This window comes from Lucilia sericata, unplaced genomic scaffold (assembly GCF_015586225.1).
Source record: "Lucilia sericata isolate MDLA Ls3-8-SP2 unplaced genomic scaffold, ASM1558622v1 Contig000202F_arrow, whole genome shotgun sequence".
NCBI classification, from domain to species: Eukaryota; Metazoa; Arthropoda; class Insecta; order Diptera; family Calliphoridae; genus Lucilia; species Lucilia sericata.
Window position 1 is genome coordinate 411,728 of NW_023994230.1, and position 23,634 is coordinate 435,361.

At 33.4% G+C, this 23,634-nt stretch overlaps 1 protein-coding gene across 1 annotated transcript in view; it reads left to right on the plus strand.

Annotated features, from left to right (window-relative positions):
- The first annotated feature begins 474 nt into the window (after nt 1-474).
- LOC119601966 overlaps nt 475-23,634 on the plus strand; it is an 86,384-nt gene continuing 63,224 nt past the window's right edge. Inside the window, exons 1-2 of the mRNA XM_037953271.1 lie at nt 475-1,415; nt 22,750-23,453. Coding sequence (XP_037809199.1) covers nt 23,371-23,453 — 83 coding nt within the window. The 5' untranslated portion in view covers nt 475-1,415; nt 22,750-23,370. The remainder of the gene's footprint in view (nt 1,416-22,749; nt 23,454-23,634) is intronic.

Genomic DNA, 23,634 nt, shown 5'->3' on the forward strand with positions numbered 1-23,634 from the left:
TCATCATTATAATCGTCATTTGTATTGATGGTCTTTATCATTATTATCAAAGTTGTCGGTCGTATTGCGATGTGTCGTTTGGCGTTAACGTAATCGTCGACTTTGTCTTATAGACATTTGTTTTATAGTTGCTGTTGTTGTTGTTCGAATTTGGCTCGCTCGCTGGCTGCCTTGCTGGCTGGCTGACTGTCATTCATTGTCGTTTGAGGCAGTAGCAGTCAGCAGCAACTACTGCTATTGCTGCGACAGCAATTGTATGAAAACAAAACTCGAAAAATTACACATTCACACAGATATAAACCCACACTCACACACATTTACAAATTGAGTATTGGCATGATGGGCAAGTGGAGCAGTGGTGTCGTAGTAGAAAGAAACACTGACTGGCTCGCAGGCAGGCAGGCAGCAAACAACCAACCAAGTCAACACCACACAACAGAACAGAAATCAAAAAGATTTCTTCGTTTCGTGAGCACAGATGCAACGTGCTACTCACAGCAACTGGTCGCACGTTCGTTCTCCCTTTTTTGCTTTTGCGATACAAAAATTTTCGTGAATAAAAAGAAAAGCGAAAAATACAAATTTTGCAACAAAAAAATAGTAAAAAGAACGTATAAATAACAACAAAAAACGGGAAAAAGTACGTAACAAAAGAAAATCGAGGAAAAGTTTTCGGCTTCATCGGGTTGTCTCGGTAAAATATACAAGTGCTTGTGAGTGTTGAAGCAAATGTGTCGTTTTCGACTATAAGGAAAATAAAAAAGAAACGACACATGGAAGAAAAGTGAAATAAAATAAAATATAAAGAAAAACGCAGGAAATCTTCGTCTGTTTCCTTTATGTGACGAGAGTATTGTTTAACATACGTAACCGTGCACATCTTACTTTGCAACAACTTAACTTTACGCTCCACAAAAGGACCACAACAACAACAACAATAACTAAAGAAAAAATTGTATAAAACAACAACAACCCTAACTAAAATGTATTTAAAAGAAAATCCAACAAAGTGTTAACGGAAATTAATCAAACGCCAAAGGAATAAAAGTAAAATTGTAATATCCGTAAACACACATACACACACACACTCAAATAAAAACCTAAAATGTTGTATATGGAGAGTTAATCAGCAAAAAAAAAGTATGAGTGAGAGTGAGCGAATGAGTGATAATATTTATTTATTAATGTTAGTGTGTTTGTGTAATTCACGTGCTTTTTGTTTTTATTAAAATAACGGTAACGCGTGTGTAATGTAAAAACAACAACAACAACTACAAGAAAATTAAGTGTAAATACAAAAAATTATAATTACAAGAGAGGTTTCTTCAAGTAAAGTCTTTATAGTGACTACATTTAAACGGTTAATTAGAGAACTACTAACTGGCTTTGTTATAATTGTGTGTTACAGCCTAACGGTAAAGTTATATAAACATTCAAAGATTTATAAATTTAAGAAATTTGAAAAAAAAAAAACAATACTTTATAAACACTAAAATAATATAATTTTTCTATTACAAAGTATGACTTCTGTTCAAAGAGTTTCTCCGATAAATAACTATTAACCCTTACCTAAAGATCAATACAAAACATAAAAGTGACTTTTTAGGCTGAATTTGGTGATAGCTGGTTTAATTAATAGGAAGTTTGGTATAATAAAGTAAAAAAGTATTATTTGAAACATAGAAAACTTACGATATAAATCGGGATTTAATTGCTCAAGAAAAATTATGTTTAAACACTTAGTTCCATATAATCGAATTCGGTTTTATATACAGGCCCTGTCACAGAATTTCATTCCGATCGAAAGTGGAATTATTTCCGTATTTTTGCTTCTTCTAAAAAGAAAACGAAAAATTCTTTCGGAATGAAACCACTTTCAGTTTTTGAAGTGGAATTGATATTTGTATGTAATTAACGCTTTTCTTAGTTTTAATAATAAGAACCTTTACTAAAAACATGGTTCTTGCTTTGATTAGCTAAACAGGAACAATTTTAAATGAAATCTATATAATTTTATTCATTTTTTGTCAATTTACGAAATAATTCGGAATTTGGAGAAGCTTAAAACAAAAACGATCGGAATAATAATACGGAATTGAAGCCATTCCGATCGGAATGTGTGACAGACCTGATAGACTTTTGCACACGAATTCCAAATGATTTCGTTGTTTTACAAAATTTCCCATTTTTCCCCTTATTGATACTTTTTTTTCTCCCCCCTTAATATAAAGAATTCAATATTATCTCAGAGACTTAATTAACTAAACTGATTCAATGGATTTCTGTTCATTGGTACTTTTTTCTTATTGATCCTTTTTCTTTCCAATGAAGTTACAAATATTTTAAGAGTATATACATATAAGAGTTCTTATACAAAATTTCATCAAATTATCTGGAAAACTGCGAACTGTAGCGTACGCACAAGATTTGCACACAGACGGACAGAAAGTGCTTTTCAAGCGATTGATATAATTTAAGATGAATGTAGAATCAATCTTTTTGTGTGTTACAAATGCAGAGTACTATTCCCACGATACTGGGTTATATGGTATAATGACCCATTTTGGGAGAAAATTTCTTTCTTCAAGAAGATTTAAGACATTTTTAAATCCACAATCAAAAATGATGCGGGGAATATTGATTTTGTCATTCTGTTTGTAAAACTGAAAAATATTACTCATGGAGCCAGAATTATGTACCGATCCTTATAAAATTTGACAAAGAGATTTAAGTTCCTATAAATCATGTTTATGCCAAACCGCTATAGATGCTCTTTTTAGAATTTTCTGAAGGGGACCTAGGTAGGGTCAATTATGTGCCGATCCTTATAAAATTTTAGAAAGAAATTTAGGTTCCTATAAAATATCTTTATGCTGAATTTCACCACTATAGATGCTTCCTTTAGCCAATTATGAGCGTAAAGTCATATTCTGAAGGGGCGGGTAGGGTCAATTATGAGCCGATCCTTATAAAATTTAACAAAGAGATTTAGGTTCCTATAAAACATATTTAGGTTCCTATAAAACATATTTTAGCTCAGTAGCTGTTCCCGTTTGGACGCTATCGTGTTTTCAACAGACAGACAGGCGGACGGACATGGCTAGATCGTCTTTGAATCTAATAAGGACCCAGAATGTATATACTTTTATGGGTCTTAGACGAATATTCGATGTGTTACAAACTTTGAGGGGGATGGTGGGTTTGCGTCATGAACCGATTAATGTTTTAAATAAAACCTTTTTTTCGAATTATATATCATAATACCAAAATGTTTGGATCATTTATTGAGATATTATATATATTAAAGACGATTTTGAATCCTTTAAAACTTGATTATGTAAAATTGCATTGCTATACATTATTTTTGAAACAAATTATGAGCGCTTAAGTGGTTTTTGAGTGCGGACCTTATATGGGTTCTTAGGTTCAATTTGCCACAGAGATATACTTACATATATTCCTATGAAACTTGTTTGGGATGAGTTCTGTTTCTACACTGGTATTTTCAAGTAACTACCTTGAGCCTTGATTGAATTTCATTGCAGTATTGTTATTTTTAAGCTGGTTGTAAGCAGTAAGGTAGTTTTTTTAAGGGGATCTTATAGGAGTAGTGTCAATTATGGACCTATCCTTATAAAATTTAGTTGCAATACTATTACTTTTATGCTAGTTATGAGCTTTAAAACAATTTTTGGAAGAGGACCTTATAAGGCGGGTAGGATCTGCAGAGATTTTAGTTCCCATAAATCTAGTTCATATAAAGTTAATAGCTATACAGCAATTTTTTGAAAGTATTCTTATAATCTTATAGGAGGATTAATATCAAATATAGTACGATTCTTAAGTAAGACGATTGATGTTCCTATAAAACATACTTACATCGAATTTTATTTCTATACTAGTACTTTTAGGACAGTTGTGAGCGTTGAAGTCATTTTATAATGAGGGCCTGGTATTGGTAGTAGGATCAGTTATAGGTCAGCCATACTTTATAGAATAGATTATGGATACTTGAAACTAATTTGTGCAAAATTTCATCACTTAAAATACCAAATTAACGTTTTTATGACGATTTAAACTCTATTCCGCATTTTCACTTGTATGGGGGCTATGTGGAAGCGTTGTCCGATATTTCCAATTTTCAATAACCAATATTTCTGATCAAGGTAGAATATTTTGAGAAAACTTTTAATTCCTATTCCAATCCCCTAATCTCTATCGTTCCTTTAACAGAAGGACAGACAGATGAATATGTCTAATTCGTCTTAGAATTATACAAGGACAAGAATATATATATATATACTTTATGGGGTCTACGAGCGATGTTTCTATATATCATCTTTTTTGATGGTGGGTATAAAAATAATGTTACACTTTTCGTTGTTTATTAGAAAAGTAAGCAGGAAGGTACTTTTGGTACTTTTTAGTAATAAACTGCATTTATGTACTTTTTTGATATCATATAACTTTCTTTATGTTTAATACCTATGAGAAACTCGGAAACACCCAAAAATATTGGTCATACACCCACCTTAAAGTATACCAATTGACTCAGAATCACTTTCTAAGTCGATTTAGCTATGTCCATCCATCCATCCATCCATCCGTCCGTGTTTATTATTACAAAATGGTCAAAATTTGTAACATAATCACTGGCCCGCAACATAATAGGCCATGTCCGCTACTTGCTTTTCTAATATAATAATGTAGCAAATGCTCTGACAAACTCATTAAAAAAGTTTTATTATAGCGGCATGAGATAAAAATCTAAAACCTAAATGTCTCTATACGTTTTCAATTTAGCATGAATCAACTTGTCACCATGTTTGAACACCCTTTCCTAAGTAGACAAGAAACCTGCATTCTATTCCATATTTCTATTAAGTTTTCCCAATTTACAATTTCATCCCCTTCTCACTAATAGGAGGCTAATTTTTGAAGAGGGACAAAAAAACTTTTGCTCATTGTTTGCAACTGAGCATGGGAGTGCGTTCTTAAGTGAGTATGTAAGCGTTTGTGTGTGTGTGTGTGTGTGTTTAAGTGTATGCAATTGAGGTTAATTAGTGTTTTTGATGCCACAGGTGGATGTTGCCTGTTAGCCAGCCAGACAAACAGACAGACTGCTTGGCTTATTCACTTGCTGCCATTTGCATATTTATTTTCAATTTTACTGTGCGTTTTTTTGTTCTTTAGTGTCTTTGTTGTAATTGTTTCTTTGGGTACGCTACATAGGAAGTTAATGACTTGTTGTAGAGTATATTACAGCACTGATTCTCTCACAGTGCGGAGAGAATTACTTTTAAATCTTTAGATATTGGATGTATTGATACTTTTCCGAGCATTAGTAGGAGTTAAGTAAACATAGCCTTAAAACCTAATCCGGTAACCAGATCGAGTTTTGAATGAACATTAAAATCAAACCCATATCGAATCTATTGGAAAGTGTAAACAAATATATCGTCTTGTACGTACTTATGACAGCAAGATAGTTTATCAAAGAACTCATTACCGATATCTGATCTATACTCATGCTTCAACAATTTTCTTGAGTACTAGATACAATTCGTTGGACTGACATCACGACTATAAACGAAATCTACTTATTAAGTACTATACACTTCATCCAAGTCGTTGCACACCACTGATATATAAAATCCGTGTGGTATTCTACTATTTGCCTGAAAAATCTATTACCTGTCATTTTTCTTTCTTAAAAAAGTGTGAGTAAATTGTTTAATACTAATTTTGTTGTTTGTTTTCTTGTTATTCTCTACACAAATAATATATTTTATTTTTATTTTAACCATTTGACTTTTTATTTGTGCGTAATTAATTCTCTATTAATTTGTAAAAGATGCATTCACAATGCACAGTAGTGCAACAACAAATCATTTAAAACTTTTACAACAGATGTTACCAATAATGTACAAAAATTTTGTGAAAGAATTTTAAAGGAATTTTTGTAATGAATTTGCAAAAATGACATTAATTAATTAATTAAATTGATTAAATGTGTTTACGTATTTATGAATAATTGCTTAATAATAGATTTAAAATAACTGAATCATTTGCGGTGATATATAGTGAAATTCTTTGTTTTTTCAATGTTAAGTTGGCAAGACTATTTCCGGTAATCGACATGTTGATAGGTGTAATGTGAAGTATGTTCAGTATAGAGATATGTGTTCAGTGAGAAACGTTATTTATTAAGCGTTATTAAGTTTGGGCAATGTTGCAACATATTGTTGAATGATAAAGTATCTTGGAACAGAGCCGAATTAACTATCTGTTTGGGAATCCACTTCTTTAGACTTTCAACAATTACCGATATTTTGTTATATTTCAAAAGAATAGAAAATAATCTACAATCCCTCCTCCTAGGTGGATATAAAAACTATGAAAAATTTCCTAACATTTTGTTCAATTTCGAAAACACTGTGCTGTGCGCCGTGTTAAAAACACATGAAAAATGTAGTGTTAATTGAAATTGTAAAATTTAAATGTGGCGTAAATGAGTGAAAATGATATAGACATATGGGGTGGCATTTATTACGCACTTTTAGCATAATATGGGAAGTATGCGTTTTAATAAGATTTCTTCTAGAACTAAAAAGAAAAGGTTTTTCCGCTAACATTTTCCATCTAAAGGAGAGCACGAAAGAACAAAATTTAGGCTCCAAGATAGAACAGACCAAAGTCAGACCAAAGTCAGACCATAGTCAGACCGTAGTCTCGACTATAAAATCGACTTAGAGCAGACTATAGTCTCGCCTATACAACAGACTCATCTATATTATAGTAACGACTATAAAGCAGATTTTTGTCTTGACTTTAGAACAGATCACAGACTCGACTATTGAGCTGACTATAGCCTCGACTATAGACTAGACTATAAAGCAGATTTCAGTCTCGTTTATAGAACAAACTATAGTCTCGACTAAAGACTCGTCTATAGACTAGACTATAAAGCAGATTTTAGTCCCGTCTATAGAACAGATTATAGTCTCGACTATAGTATTTACTGTAGAACAGACTATAGTATCGACTATAGAACAGACTATAGTCTCGACTATAGAACAGACTATAGTCTCGACTATAGAACAGACTATAGTCTCGACTATAGAACAGACTATAGTCTCGACTATAGAACAGACTATAGTCTCGACTATAGAACAGACTATAGTCTCGACTATAGAACAGACTATAGTCTCGACTATAGAACAGACTATAGTCTCGACTATAGAACAGACTATAGTCTCGACTATAGAACAGATTATAGTCTCGACTATAGAAGAGAGTATAGTCTCGACAATAGAACAGACTATATTATCGACTTTTAAACAGAGTATACTCTCGACTATAGTCTCGACTATAGAACAGACTACAGTCTTAACTATATAAGAGACTATAGTCTCGACTACAGAACAGACTATAGTCTCGACCATAGAACGGACTATAGTCTATAGTCTCGACTATAGAACAGACTATAGTCTTGACTATATAATAGACTATAGTCTCGACTGTAGAACAGACTATAGTCTCGAGAGACTATATACTCAACTATAGAGCAGACTTTAGTGTCGAATATAGAATAGACTATAATCCCGATTATAACAGACTATAGTCTCGACTATATAACAGACTATAGTCTCGACTATAGAACAGACTATATTCTCGACTATAGAGCAGACAATAGTCTCGACTATAGAACAGACTATAGTCTCGACTATAGAACAGATTATAGTCTCGACTATAGAACAGACTATAGTCTCGACTATAGAACAGACTATAGTCTCGACTACAGAACAGACTATAGTCTCGACTATAGAACAGACTATAAACTCATCTATATTATAGTAACGACTATAGAGGAGATCTGTAGAACAGACTATAGTCTCTACTATAGAAAAGACTATAGTCTCGACTATAGAAAACACTATGGTCTCGACTATAGAACAGACTATAGTCTCGACTACAGAACAGACTATAGTCTCGACTATAAAACAGAGTAACAGAGTCTGTTACTCTGTCTCGACTATAGAACAGACTATAAACTCATCTATATTATAGTAACGACTATAGAGGAGATCTGTAGAACAGACTATAGTCTCGATTATAGAAAAGACTATAGTCTCGACTATAGAACAGACTATAGTCTCGACTATAGAAAACACTATGGTCTCGACTATAGATAAGACTATAGTCTGTACTATAGAAATGACTATAGTCTCTACTATAGAACAGACTATAGTCTCTACTATAGAAAATACTATAGTCTCTACCGTAGAAAATACAATAGTCTCTACCGTAGAAAATACTATAGAAAAGACTATAGTCTCGGCTTTAGAACAGACTATAGTCTCGACTATAAAAAAGACTATAGTCTCGACTGTAGAAAATACTATAGTCTCGACTATAGAACAGACTATACTCTCGGCTATAGAAAAATTATAATCTTAACTATAGAACAGACTATAGTCTCGACAGTATAACAGACTATAGACTCGACTATAGAACAGGCTATAGAGCAGACTATAGGACAGACTATAGTCGAGACTATAGAAAAGACTATAGTCTCGACTATAGAAAATACTATAGTTTCGACTATAGAATAGACTATAGTTTCGACTATAGAATAGACTATAGTCTCTACTATAGAACAGACTATACTCTCGGCTATAGAAAAACTATAATCTTGACTATAGAACAGACTATAGTCTCGGCAGTATAACAGACTATAAATTTCGACTATAGAACAGGCTATAAAGCAGACTATAGAACAGTCTATAGTCTCGACTATAGAACAGACTATAGTCCCGACTATAGGACAAACTATAGTCTCGACTATAGGACAGACTATAGTCTCAACTATAAAACAGACTATAGTCCCGATTATAACAGACTATGGTCTCGCCTATAGGATGGACTATTGCCCATCTTATATCATATCTCTTCTCTGTATTCGAAGTTTTATTTCTACATAACGATTTAACTAACTTTAATTTTATATATCTCCCCATTTTATCTTAACTCTTAATGTTCATGAGATTTCCTCAAACCCTCATTACAACAATATCCTTTCTAACTGTAATGTATCAACAAAAAATAATGTATTTAGACGACTTTGACTACTATTACTTATTTGGTTTTCATAAACTTATTTTAACAGATAATGGATTTTTTTGCTTTTGACAATAAATGTATCTGCACATCCATGTGTAAAATCACACAAATAACCACATGCTCTAAGGCACACAAACCATTAAATAAGTAACTTTAAGTAGCATCAAATTCAACCATTTTTCCAAAAATAAAATCAAATGAAATGACAGAAATGCTTAAAATGTGTAAAATTGTTGTTGCGTAGACAATAGGGGGAAAAAAAAAGTTTAATTTTATTACATGTTATATTTGAGTTTTTGGTAAGAAGGTTTTTTCCATTAGTGCTGCTCGTAAATATGAATCAATAAACGCACTTAATTGTGGACTAATAAAGACGACATAAGTAATCCATATAAAATGAAAATATTTAATTTCAAAAGAAACATAAGGTGGTTGTCTGTCTAATCATTTAACTGGATATAGCTATAGACAGTGGCGGAACTTTAAAAGTTTATACATACATATATATAAGATTGAAAACGGAAATGTAATAGAAATAAATTTTAACATGTATAAGTATTTTAGAGTCCAACTATTTACTCAAAGGACGCTAGTATGGCTTTAGTAGCAGTCACTCTACGAGAGACCTGAAACACTCATATAATTAGATTCCAGTACACTGCGTGAATATGAGAAAGAATAAAGAAGAAAAACAGCTTTCTCGAAAATGGTTATGACTACAGACTTTAGAACTGCAATCTTAATAGAACTTCCCAGGAACAATTAAGTTCGTTCCCAAACATAACAGTGGTTGTAGTTTTTGATATTACATATATGTATCTATGATGGAATCTTTCACTGACATCAGAATCTGACTGGCTGTGATATAAAATTAAAGCGAATATACCGTGTAAATGAAAACCTTCCCAGCAAAAAATCTGAAATTTTTGGTAATAGCCAGTAGTTATTTCATACATTACTTGGTAATGAGTGTTCATTATCATCCACATTATTTTATTTAGTTGAATAGGTTATTACTGGTAAAGAACAAAACAATTTGGATTTGTTATGGCTCAATTGTCTAGGTCGTTTATTTAACAAACAGGGGGTTCGTGGTTCGATCCCTGCTGGATACTGTTTATTTTTTTTCAAAATGACATTCATTTATATATTTTTGTAAAATGCCGTCCTCAAAATTACAAAAAGCAACATGTTAATGGAGCATCGAGTAAGCGGCTGGAGTGAGAAACACAGAAAACAACTGAATGCCTGGGTTCAAATCCCGGCCGAGAATTTTTTTATTTTTTGTTTTCTACATACAAAGTCGGCCCAAATAACTAGCTATCACATAACATATTTGTAGGCTTATTTGTAACTAGTTATTTCGCAAAGTTTTTGTAATCAAATTAGTAACCATTTATTAATTTGTTTAAGGTAGGTACATATTATTTGAACCTCGTCGAACAAAAATAATTAGTTATTCACCCCAAAAGTAATTAGTTTCCACGTGATTCCAATATTACTTTCTAGATTACTAGGTAATGAAAATTTTTGCTGGGTTCTGTAGGTCCTATTGAGAGTGTCATATTCCTATGTACAGAACTAAGTATATATAATATATGGACTAGTCCGTTAACTGTAAGAGATGGATCCATATAAAATAGTCTGTGGGCTAGTGAATAAACTAACTTAATAACTAATATATGGACTAGACTATTGACTAGTATATGGACTGGGATATTAACTAGTCTATGGAATAGACTATTACCTATTATATTGACTAGACTATTAACTAGTCTATGGAATAGACTATTACCTATTATATTGACTAGACTATTACCTTTTATATTGACTAAACTATTAACTAATCTATTGACTAGAGTATTAACTAATCTATGGACTAGGCTATTAACTAATCTATGAACTAGACTATTAACTAGCCTATGAACTAGAGTAATAACTAGTTTATGGACTAGTCTATGGGTTAGACTACTATTCTAAGTTAGTTAGTTAGTTAGGTAGTTAGTTAGTTAGTTAGTTAGTTAGTTTAGTTAGTAGTTAGTTAGTTAGTTAGTAGTTAGTTTAGTTCGTTAGTTAGTTAGTTCGTTAGTTAGTTCGTTTTAGTTAGTTAGTTCGTTCGTTCGTTCGTTCGTTAGTTCGTTAGTTTTTAGTTCGTTGTTAGTTAGTTCGTTCGTTCGTTCGTTCGTTAGTTCGTTAGTTCGTTCGTTAGTTAGTTAGTTATTTAGTTAGTTCGTTCGTTAGTTCGTTAGTTCGTTCGTTAGTTAGTTAGTTTTCGTTCGTTAGTTCGTTTTTTGTTCGTTAGTTCGTTCGTTCGTTTAGTTAGTTCGTTCGTTCGTTCGTTTCGTTCGTTCGTTCGTTCGTTAGTTCGTTCGTTCGTTCGTTCGTTTCGTTCGTTAGTTCGTTCGTTGTTTTCGTTCGTTCGTTCGTTAGTTCGTTCGTTCGTGTTCGTTGTTCGTTCGTTCGTTCGTTTCGTTCGTTCGTTTGTTCGTTCGTTGTTCGTTCGTTCGTTCGTTCGTTCGTTCGTTCGTTCGTTTCGTTCGTTCGTTCGTTCGTTTCGTTCGTTCGTTCGTTCGTTTCGTTCGTTGTTCGTTCGTTCGTTCGTTGTTCGTTCGTTCGTTCGTTCGTTCGTTCGTTCGTTCTTTCGTTCGTTCGTTCTCGTTCGTTCGTTTCGTTGTTCGTTCGTTCGTTCGTTCGTTCGTTCGTTCGTTCGTTCGTTCGTTCGTTCGTGTTCTTGTTCGTTTCTTCGTTCTTCGTTCGTTTCGTTCGTTCGTTCGTTCGTTCGTTCGTTCGTTCGTTTTTCGTTCGTTCGTTCGTTCGTTCGTTCGTTCGTTCGTCGTTCTTCGTTCGTTCGTTCGTTCGTTCGTTCTTTCGTTCGTTCGTTTCGTTCGTTCGTTTCGTTCGTTCGTTCTTTCGTTTCGTTCGTTCGTTCGTTGTTCGTTCTTCGTTTCGTTCGTTCGTTCGTTCGTATCGTTCGTTCGTTCGTTCGTTCGTTCGTTCGTTCGTTCGTTCGTTCGTTCGTTCGTTCGTTCGTTCGTTCGTTCGTTCGTTCGTTCGTTTCGTTCGTTCGTTCGTTCGTTCTTCGTTCGTTCGTTCGTTCGTTCGTTCTTTCGTTCTTCGTTCGTTCGTTCTTCGTTCGTTCGTTCGTTCGTTCGTTCGTTCGTTCGTTCGTTCGTTCGTTCGTTTCGTTCGTTCGTTCTTCGTTCGTTAGTTCGTTCGTTCGTTCGTTCGTTCGTTCGTTCGTTCGTTCGTTCGTTCGTTTCGTTCGTTCGTTCGTTACGTTCGTTCGTTCGTTCGTTCGTTCGTTCGTTCGTTCGTTCGTTCGTTCGTTCGTTAGTTCGTTTCGTTCGTTCGTTCGTTCGTTAGTTCGTTCGTTCGTTCGTTCGTCGTTCGTCTTCGTTCGTTCGTTCGTTCGCGTTCGTTCGTTCGTTCGTTCGTTCGTTCGTTCGTTCGTATCGTTCGTTCGTTCGCTTCGTTCGTTCGTTCGTTCGTTTCTGTTCGTTCGTTCGTTCGTTCGTTAGTTCGGTCGTTCGTTACGATTCGCGTTTCGTTCGTTCGTTCGTTCGTTCGTTCGTTCGTTCGTTCGTTCGTTTCGTTAGTTTAATTAGTATTAGACTATAAAGGAGTGCTATGTACGTCGTATTATTATATATTATGTCTGTCTATTACTCTAGTCCGGACCTACCTACCTACCTACCTACCATACCTCGTTTATGGACTATTCTAGGGACTAGTCTATGGACTATTGTATGGACTAATCTATGGACTAGTGTATGTACTATTCTATGAACTAGTCTATGGCCTATTCTACGGCTAATTTTATGGAAAGTTTAAATATATATGAAATGTTTATAGAGCTACTCTAGTTCCATTTCCATCAATTTCTCAATTTTAAAAAATATTTTAACTTTAATTAGCTTTAAACTTAACTCCCTTTTTTGTAATTTATTAGATTATGTTGATGGAAATTGATTGTTGCTTTTTCATTTTTATTATCCTTTTTTTCAGCAACTAAATATTTTTTGTTGTTGTTTCATCTTGATGTTTATAGTTTTAGTATATTTAACATTAAGTGGATTTGTTAGTTTTTTTGCGCTTTTTCCAGCAGTATTTTAGCTGGAAAAACATTTCATTTTGGTTTTTTGTTTAAATATTCTGCAAAATATTTCCTTATTTGACATTAATTGTTTTTAGTTCTTTTTCAACATTTTTTTTTTTTTTTTTTGCTGGAAAAAAATGAATTTTATTAGTTGGAGAAGGCAATAAGTAGAAAAAGAAAACTTTGTTATTTTATGAGAATATATGCCACGTTTATTGCAGCCATTATGGAAATTGATAGGAAAAATGTGCAGAAGTTTGAGGATAAAGAAAATAGGAAAAATGTTTATTTGAAAAATTCTATTAACGAGTTTAGCGTTTTTTTTAATGTCAAAGTAAAAAAGTGTCATTTATTATTTGCGAGAAAAAAAATATATTCAAAATATACAGTTATTTTAAAAATTTCATTAAATTTAAAGCCCTTGTGCAGACTTTGTAATATTAAATAATTAAAGAAATATTGTTACTCTGACAACAATTTTAGATTCCATCAATTAGATATTGACAATTAAATAAATTACTTTTTCTCTCTGATTAGAAATACAAAACATGACTTAATAAATAAAATTCCTAGAATTACAATAAATAATAAACATTAAATTGAACATTGAACCCAAATTAACAAAAGATCGAATAAACTTTAAAGTTTTATATTTTATTTATATTTTTTAATTCTACAACCTTCCAATAAAAGAATTTGTATAAAATTAAAACCAAAAATTACCAAACGAATTAATTGCCTAAAACAAAAGCAATTAATTGAAATGAAAGCCAACCCCTTTCTAAAAAAAGAAAAAATATTTAATCAAAACCAAGAGATACAACAACAAATACAGCCATGGACTAAAATAAATAGACATGCTGACCCACACAAACACATACATAGCCCAGACACACAAATAGCATCACCAGAAGAGGTGAATGATGAATGATGGTACTTTATCTATGTACATTGGTATAGAAACCAATGAGAGGGGAAAACATTTAAGCTACGGACAACTAATGAATGAAAGAGCTATGTTCGGTTGAGAGCAGGAGGTCGATATATTTTAAGTCTATTTAACAAAGCATTTAGCTTTAGGTGAAGGAAGCAAGTCAACGCTGACTAAAAATATAACAAAAGTTGTAATTTAATATAAAATCGGCCTTAGACCCTTGCTAACAGTAGTAGATATAGGGCTTTGATAACACGGAATTTACCCATTTTAATTATTGAATATTTTGAAAATATTTGTATCCCTTAGTACCATTTTCTGAACCCTTTAACTAGTCTCAACAATTGTATAAGATATATTGGAACAACGATTTTTTATATTTCTTTAATTCATTATAAGAAAATAAAAATTTCAGCATTCTTTCCCTTAGACCCTATCGCAATTTGCTTAAATGGAATTGCAGACCTGTTAAAATATTCCCACGTTAAATTCGGCACTAAGCTGATGATAAAGGCATAAAACATTTAACAATTAGTTGATCAAAAAATTCTTGGAAATCTCAAACATTTTACAAAAAGTGAATGTCCTCACCCCCATCAAACAGCAAAGAACTAAAACTAAACGAAACTGAATTTGATTGTTTCATCAATAAAAGTCTTTGTAAAGTCAAATACAGCAAAACAAAATTAACACACACATATAGTATAATGGAATAGGCAGAAACGAATTCAAGATACACTACAAAGAAGATGGAGGACTATGACACATTCTCATCTTTAGTCTAGTCTAGTCTAGTCTTTAGTCTAGTCTATAGTCTAATCTATAGACTAGTCTATAGTCTAGTCTATAGTCTAGTCTATAGTCTAGTCTATAGTCTAGTCTATAGTCTAGTCTATAGTCTAGTCTATAGTCTAGTCTATAGTCTAGTCTATAGTCTAGTCTATAGTCTAGTCTATAGTCTAGTCTATAGTCTAGTCTATAGTCTAGTCTATAGTCTAGTCTATAGTCTAGTCTATAGTCTAGTCTATAGTCTAGTCTATAGTCTAGTCTATAGTCTAGTCTATAGTCTAGTCTATAGTCTAGTCTATAGTCTAGTCTATAGTCTAGTCTATAGTCTAGTCTATAGTCTAGTCTATAGTCTAGTCTATAGTCTAGTCTATAGTCTAGTCTATAGTCTAGTCTATAGTCTAGTCTATAGTCTAGTCTATAGTCTAGTCTATAGTCTAGTCTATAGTCTAGTCTATAGTCTAGTCTATAGTCTAGTCTATAGTCTAGTCTATAGTCTAGTCTATAGTCTAGTCTATAGTCTAGTCTATAGTCTAGTCTATAGTCTAGTCTATAGTCTAGTCTATAGTCTAGTCTATAGTCTAGTCTATAGTCTAGTCTATAGTCTAGTCTATAGTCTAGTCTATAGTCTAGTCTATAGTCTAGTCTATAGTCTAGTCTATAGTCCTAGTCTATAGCTAGTCTATAGTCTAGTCTATAGTCTAGTCCTATAGTCTAGTCTATAGTCTAGTCTATAGTCTAGTCTATAGTCTAGTCTATTCTAGTCTATAGTCTAGTCTATAGCTAGTCTATAGTCTAGTCTATAGTCCTAGTCTATATCTAGTCTATAGTCCTAGTCTATAGTCTAGTCTATAGTCTAGTCTATAGTCTAGTCTATAGTCTAGTCTATAGTCTAGTCTATAGTCTAGTCTATAGTCCTAGTCTATAGTCTAGTCTATAGTCTAGTCCTATAGTCTAGTCTATAGTCTAGTCTATAGTCCTAGTCTATTAGTCCCTAGTCTATAGTCTAGTCTATAGTCTAGTCTATAGTCTAGTCTATAGTCTAGTCTATAGTCTAGTCTATAGTCTAGTCTATAGTCTAGTCTATAGTCTAGTCTATAGTCTAGTCTATAGTCTAGTCTATAGTCTAGTCTATAGTCTAGTCTATAGTCTAGTCTAGTCTATAGTCTAGTCTATAGTCTAGTCTATAGTCTAGTCTATAGTCTAGTCTATAGTCTAGTCTATAGTCTAGTCTATAGTCTAGTCTATAGTCTAGTCTATAGTCTAGTCTATAGTCTAGTCTATAGTCTAGTCTATAGTCTAGTCTATAGTCTAGTCTATAGTCTAGTCTATAGTCTAGTCTATAGTCTAGTCTATAGTCTAGTCTATAGTCTAGTCTATAGTCTAGTCTATAGTCTAGTCTATAGTCTAGTCTATAGTCTAGTCTATAGTCTAGTCTATAGTCTAGTCTATAGTCTAGTCTATAGTCTAGTCTATAGTCTAGTCTATAGTCTAGTCTATAGTCTAGTCTATAGTCTAGTCTATAGTCTAGTCTATAGTCTAGTCTATAGTCTAGTCTATAGTCTAGTCTATAGTCTAGTCTATAGTCTAGTCTATAGTCTAGTCTATAGTCTAGTCTATAGTCTAGTCTATAGTCTAGTCTATAGTCTAGTCTATAGTCTAGTCTATAGTCAGTCTAGTCTATCTATAGTCTAGTCTATAGTCTAGTCTATAGTCTAGTCTATAGTCTAGTCTATAGTCTAGTCTATAGTCTAGTCTATAGTCTAGTCTATAGTCTAGTCTATAGTCTGTCTATAGTCTAGTCCAACGGTTCCCAAAGGGGGGTCCGCGGACCCCTAGTGGTCCGTAGCAAAATCCTAGGGGGTCCGCGAAGACGAACGAAAAAAATCATGAATAAAAAATATTCTCTATATGTTACAAAAATATTAAAAATATCTCCAAATTTTTCATAATACTAAATACACAATTTTTATTCAATAATCCCAGATTTGTTGGTGACTCTTTGAATTTTATTGTTTCGGTCGTTTATCAGGATGAAGCTAGGCGCTACAAATTTATTGTTTCACTTTATAAAGTAAAGTATTACGTGATTTGTAATTTTTATAAATATAAATGTTTTTATAGCAGACGGATAATGATTTGCCTTAGAATTAAATACTGATACTAGTATCCCGGAATATGAAGTTAGGTCACATTTCATAATATTTTTTTAAATTGTAAGCAAAAGTGTTAATCTAGTTAATTTTAAATATAAATATTCCATTCCAACGTGATACACAGATTTTAACTTCATTTTGTTGTCCAATATTATTAAATCAGCATCAGAAAATTCATAGCGTTTTGCGTAAATAGTCAAAACCACGCAGTAAAATAATTCGTAGGTATTTTAAAATTCAAATTTAAGATCCAAATTCACAGTACATTCGCAAAGAGTTCAAGTCATATTTTATGTGGGTAACGCATTCCGCAACAACATCGAAGAAGTCTAACTTTCACATATTTTCCCGAAAATTTAGCTTACATACTCAGCTCACTCCTATGCAATCGCAAAAAAATTTAGAAACATGACTCTTTAAGCACATGTCGACAATACTTGTTAAAGAAACCTTTTCTCTACCTTGACGAGAAATGAACATGAAAGCTCTCACGATCATAAAATTAAACATCATGTTAGAAGTCATTCTATATTTAAAACCATGAAATTGAAAACATCTCCGAAATACTAAATGTTCTCAATGTACGGGAATATTTTATAGGGTTTATGGACCAGGACTAAGACAATTTTCGAACAATTACACAGTGATACAGCAAAAAAATGCAGGGGTTCTCATATACCAATTCCATTTCGTTATAGTCCATAGAGTAGGAATTTATTTTTAATTTTTCCCGATCACTTCGTTTAGTTCCTTTTTAAGAGCAAAAGTTGTGAAAAAGAGCTATTTTTGAAGTTTTAACTTTAAAAAAATATATGTCTGGTAGTTTGCAACCGATTTTCAAATTGGATATTTTGTTTTAAAGATACAAGTGTTGTCTTTCAACCCAAAAAAATAAATCCAAAATTTATGATTAATGTCTTGGTTACGGCCATTTAAGTAAAAAAACTCACACTTTTTTCACAATTTTTAATTTTCATACTGCTCTACGTTGGCCATGAAGCAATAACTTTAGCTTTTATTACATTTGAAAAAAGCCACATTAAGTTGGGTTTCCAATGATGGTCAATTTATGATAATCGATGAAAAAGGTTATGAGTTGTGCTAAGTTTTATAAAAATATAGCATATTTCTTCCATACAAAAACGTTCATGTTTCTGGTTTTCTTTGTAACAAGTTTAAAAAATGTTTATAAACATTTTTATACAAAAATTAATTTGTATGGAGAAAACCAAAAATTCGAGAAACATGCTATTAGAAAAATTGGCATAAATTATCCAGTTTTTCATAGATTTTTATGAAATAAGTTTTAGAAACCTTCCTTTATGTGATTCTTCAGGAAAGTAATAAAAGATGAACTCACTGCCTCATGGTCAAAGTAGAGCATGATGAAAATGAAAATTTTTTAAAAAAGTGTGAGTTTTTTTACTTAAACGACCGTAAATTTGGATTTCTTTTTTGGATTAAAAGACACTTGTATCATTAAAAAAAAAAATCGGATTTGAAAATCGGATGAAAACTACTAAACTTATGATTTTTCAAATTTAAAACTTCAAAAATGGCTCTTTTTCGCATCTTTTGCTCTTAAAAAGTAAGTTAACGAAGTGATAGGGGAAAACTAAAAATATATTCGTACTCTATGGACTATAACGAAATAGAATTGGTATATGAGAACGCCTGCATTTTATTTTTCTTCACGTTTGTATCACAGTGTTATTTATAACAATAAGATATCAAAATATGTATGGGGGTCCGTGAAATTAAATAAATTCCTCAAGGGGTCCGCGAAGTAAAAAATGGTGGGAACCGCTGGTCTAGTCTATAGTCTAGTCTATAGTCTAGTCCATAGTCTAGTCTATAGTCTAGTCTATAGTCTAGTCTATAGTCTAGTCCATAGTCTAGTCTATAGTCTAGTCTATAGTCTAGTCTATAGTCTAGTCTATAGTCTAGTCTATAGTCTAGTCTATAGTCTAGTCTATAGTCTAGTCTATAGTCTAGTCTATAGTCTAGTCTAGTCTAGTCTATAGTGTAGTCTATAGTCTAGTCTATAGTCTAGTCTATAGTGTAGTCTATAGTGTAGTCTATAGTGTAGTCTATAGTCTAGTCTATAGTCTAGTCTACAGTCTAGTCTATAGTCTAGTCTATAGTCTTGTCCATAGTCTAGTCTATAGTCTAGTCTACAGTCTAATCTATAGTCTAGTCTATAGTGTAGTCTATAGTCTAGTCTATAGTCTTGCCCATAGTCTAGTCTATAGTCTAGTCTACAGTCTAATCTATAGTCTAATCTATAGTGTAGTCTATAGTCTAGTCTATAGTCTAGTCTACAGTCTAGTCTATAGTCTGGTCTATAGTGTAGTCTATAGTCTAGTCTATAGTCCAGCCCATAGTCTAGTCTATAGTCTAGTCTATAGTCTAGTCTATAGTCTAGTCTATAGTCTAGTCTATAGTCTAGTCTAGTCTATTGTCTAGTCTATAGTCTAGTCTATAGTCTAGTCTATAGTCTAGTCTATAGTCTAGTCTATAGTCTAGTCTATAGTCTAGTCTATAGTCTAGTCTATAGTCTAGTCTATAGTCTAGTCTATAGTCTAGTCTATAGTCTAGTCTATAGTCTAGTCTATAGTCTAGTCTATAGTCTAGTCTATGGTCTAGGCTATAGTCTAGTCTATAGTCTAGTTTTTTTTTTGTATTCCTAACGACTAAAACCACCTCCATCGTCAACACCACACTCCGCGGAACTGCCACCAGGTACTACTTCGCGGGGTGGTCAGCTTTGTCGCTGAACTTCCTTAACTCTCAGAGTTCGTCTCCTAGGCCACGTTCTGGGCCTTGCGAATAATCTCTGCATCTCGCAGAGCTATATTTATTGAAGTTATGTACATGTTCACCAATGACCAGTTATGTTCTGATTTTAAAATTGCTTCTTTTATATTGTCTGTCCTTATTTGTTCGCCAATGCACGATTCCAACCTGCTTCGTAGTCCAGAGAATTGTGGGCAATTAAAAACGACATGTTCTACTGTTTCTTCTAGTTCTGGGCATTTCGGGCATCTTGGTGAGTTGTCATGGCCAAACCGGTGTAAATAGCTCCTATAGATACCATGTCCTGTAAGGAATTGCGTCAAATGGTAGTTCAGCTCACCATGGCGTCTATTTATCCATGTATTGATGTCTGGGATTAGTTGAAAGGTCCATCGGCCCTTACTTGTACTTTCCCATCTCCTCTGCCATTCCCTCATTGTTTCTCCCTTTCTATCCTGCTTATTTCCGCCTTTGGGATATCTGGGTTTCTAAGTTTCTCTTCGTAGACAGCCGATAGTTCTTTGGCTGCTAAGTCCACAGGTATTATGCCCGCTACTACATTTGCTGCTTTTGCAAAAATTGTCCTGTAACCACTACATACTCTTAGGCAGCTTCTTCTATGTATTGCAGAAATGTTTTTTCTAAATGCTTCAGATATTGCGCATTCCCAAATTGGTGCTCCATAAAGAATAACTGAGTTCGTCACCCTTGAATTTAAAATTCTTCTACTCTGACGTGGTCCACCGATGTTTGGCATCATTATTGCTAAGGCATTTGATACAGCTGTTGCTTTCTCACATGTATATTCTATGTGTTTCTTAAAGTTTAGGCGATCATCAACCATTATACCTAAGTATTTAATAGATTCATACGATTTGATTTCAGTTGTCCCCACAGTAAATGAAAGAGTCTCTCTCTTCCTCTTTCCGCTTATAAGCACTGCCTCCGTTTTATGCTCTGCAAGTTTCAGATTCATATATTTCATCCAATTTCTAATAATTGCAATTGATTCGTTTGCATATAACTGGACTTCATCCAGGTGACGTGCTCTGACAAGAATTGCGACGTCGTCTGCGAATCCTACAACGGTTGCTTCTTCTGGGATTCTTAAGTCAAATATGCCATTGTACATAATATTCCACAGGAGTGGTCCTAGGACTGATCCTTGTGGGACACCTGATGTAATATTATACGATTCCGTACCATTGTCAGTTTCGAACCACAGTGTTCTGTTTGAGAAGTAATCCTTTATTATTGCAATAAGGTAGTCGGGGACATTAAGAGATCTTAACGTGGAAATAATGTGTTTCCATCCCGCAGAGTTAAAAGCATTTTTAACATCTAGTGTAATTATGGCACAGTAATATCTATTCTTGTCTTTTCCATTGATTGCATTCTTAGCTGTTTCAGTTACGAAATTCACTGCATCAATTGTTGATCTAGCCTTTCTAAATCCATATTGCCTATCCTATAGCCCACAGTTTTCTTCTATTGCCTTTAACAGTTTTGTATAGACAATTCGTTCCAAGCATTTGTCTAAGGTGTCGAGAAGACAGATTGGTCGGTATGATTGTGGTTCACCTAATGTTTTTCCTGGTTTTGGTGTCAGAATTAGTTTTTGTTTCTTCCAGATCTCGGGGAATTTTCCCTCTCTGAGACTTCAGCTGAACAGTCTGGTAAAAATCTCTGGTCTTGATTTTAGAGCGAACTTTAAAGCCCTATTCGGAATGAAGTCAATGCCTGGAGCTTTGTTATCGCCAATCCTTGCACAGAGGTTTATTATTTCCTCCTCTGTCACTTCTATCTCGCCTTGTTGCACGATTGAATACGACTCTGAGTACGGTTCTCCTTTCGGAAATAGAACTGATACTATTTCTCTAATAAGGTTAGGGCATGTTATTTGGGCTGACCTCTTCCCCTTTAGCTTTGACATTACAACTCGATATGCGTTACCCCAGGGATTTGCATCGGCTTAGTTGCATAGTTCTTTAAAACACTCGGATTTACTACGTCTAATGGCTTCTTGTAGGCCTTTCCTGGCCTCGTCATATATTTCCCTTTTAGCTATGAAGTCTGGTCTGCCTCTGCTTCTTTGGTATTTTCTTCTACTCTTCAATCATTCGCTTCTAAGGGCTGATATATTATCATTCCACCAGTAGTTTTCTTTCCTTCTATGGTTTGATCTCTTTCTTTGCATGGACGCATCACAAGCCATCTTTAGTGCTGCTAAGACTTTTTCGGCCATATCGGATAGTCTAGTCTATATTCTAGTCTATAGTCTAGTCTATATTGTAGTCCATTATAGTCAACCAACATATTGATGAACCTGTTATACTCTTCTAAAATTCGATCTGAATACAAAAAAATCTACAAAGAACTTGATTGAAGGGTTCTCTCTAACTGAAGCGAATTAATTTCAATTGAATTGTTGCATTTTGCTGTGTACCACTGTGTGTGTGTGTATGTATGTGTGTGCATATTTCAAAGAAGTTGTCAAAATTCAAGTGACAAGTTCAAAATATTTGACAATTGACAGGATTCAAAACCAAATAAAAACGAACAGATGCTAAGGATGATGAAGAGAATGATGATTGTGCAAAGTAAAAGGTCGCCCTGATGGATAATTGAAACCAGAAAAAAAATTAAAATTTTAAGAAAAAAGAAATTTAATTGACAATTTTTCGGCAAAAAGAAAGAGAAACTTTAATTAAAAGTTTAAGTTAAATAAATTTATGAAGAAGTCATACTTTGTAATACATTGTATTGTTGAAGATATTTTTTTATTGAAAATGTTTGTTCTTTAATTGTCTGTATACACATTAAAGAGAAATGTTTTTATGCGAATTGATTACTCACAGAGAATCCTGATTACTAAAGCTACAATAAAGCAAAAAGTTACAAAAAAAAAAAATATTCTGCTAAAAAACAGTTTGCAACAAAAAGAAAATGTTGTCAAAAGCCAGATCTACAGTGAACACAGCAAAACTGAAACAAAATTCTAAAACAGCCAAATCAACAACAAATTCAACAGCAATTTTAACTTTAACAAATACAACAGCAGTAGCAACAACATTGACAACAAACCCCACAATAAGAGCAACAAAAAGAGCATACTCAACAACAACAGCAGCAACATCCACATTTAATACAACAAGACCAAATGCAGTAGTAACAGCAACAACAACAACAACAACTGCAACAAATAGTCGTGTTATAAATTATCAACGTTGTTGTTGGCATTTTTACTTTGTTGCTATTGTTGCCTTTTCATTTGTATCGTGCAACAACATGGCATTCAAGCGGAAATCTCTTCGGTTTCAGATATTTCCGGTGTTCTGTTGGGTGGCAGCAGCATTGGAGTCGGTGGAGGTGGCGGTGGTGGCAATGCAGGTTCTGCCATTAATGGCGGCAGCATCAGTGCTTTGTTAAATAATTTCGATGGTGCAGCTTCACATTGTTCGTCACGTAAATTCAATAACATGGCGAAAACAATCGATGATGTTGAAGATTTAGAATTGGACGTGCCAGTGAATATTGCATTCGATAATCGTCAAAGGAAAAGGTAAGTACATCATTCTCTTCTAAAATATCAACAACAAAAAAATCTTGCTTTTTTACTTGAAACCAACATATAAAAATATAAAAGGCAACTGTATTGATTAGAATCATTTGTTAGTGTTCATTGTCTCTTTTGTGTTGGCTAAAAGCAATGCAATAAAAAAATCTCATTTTAATTCTACAAT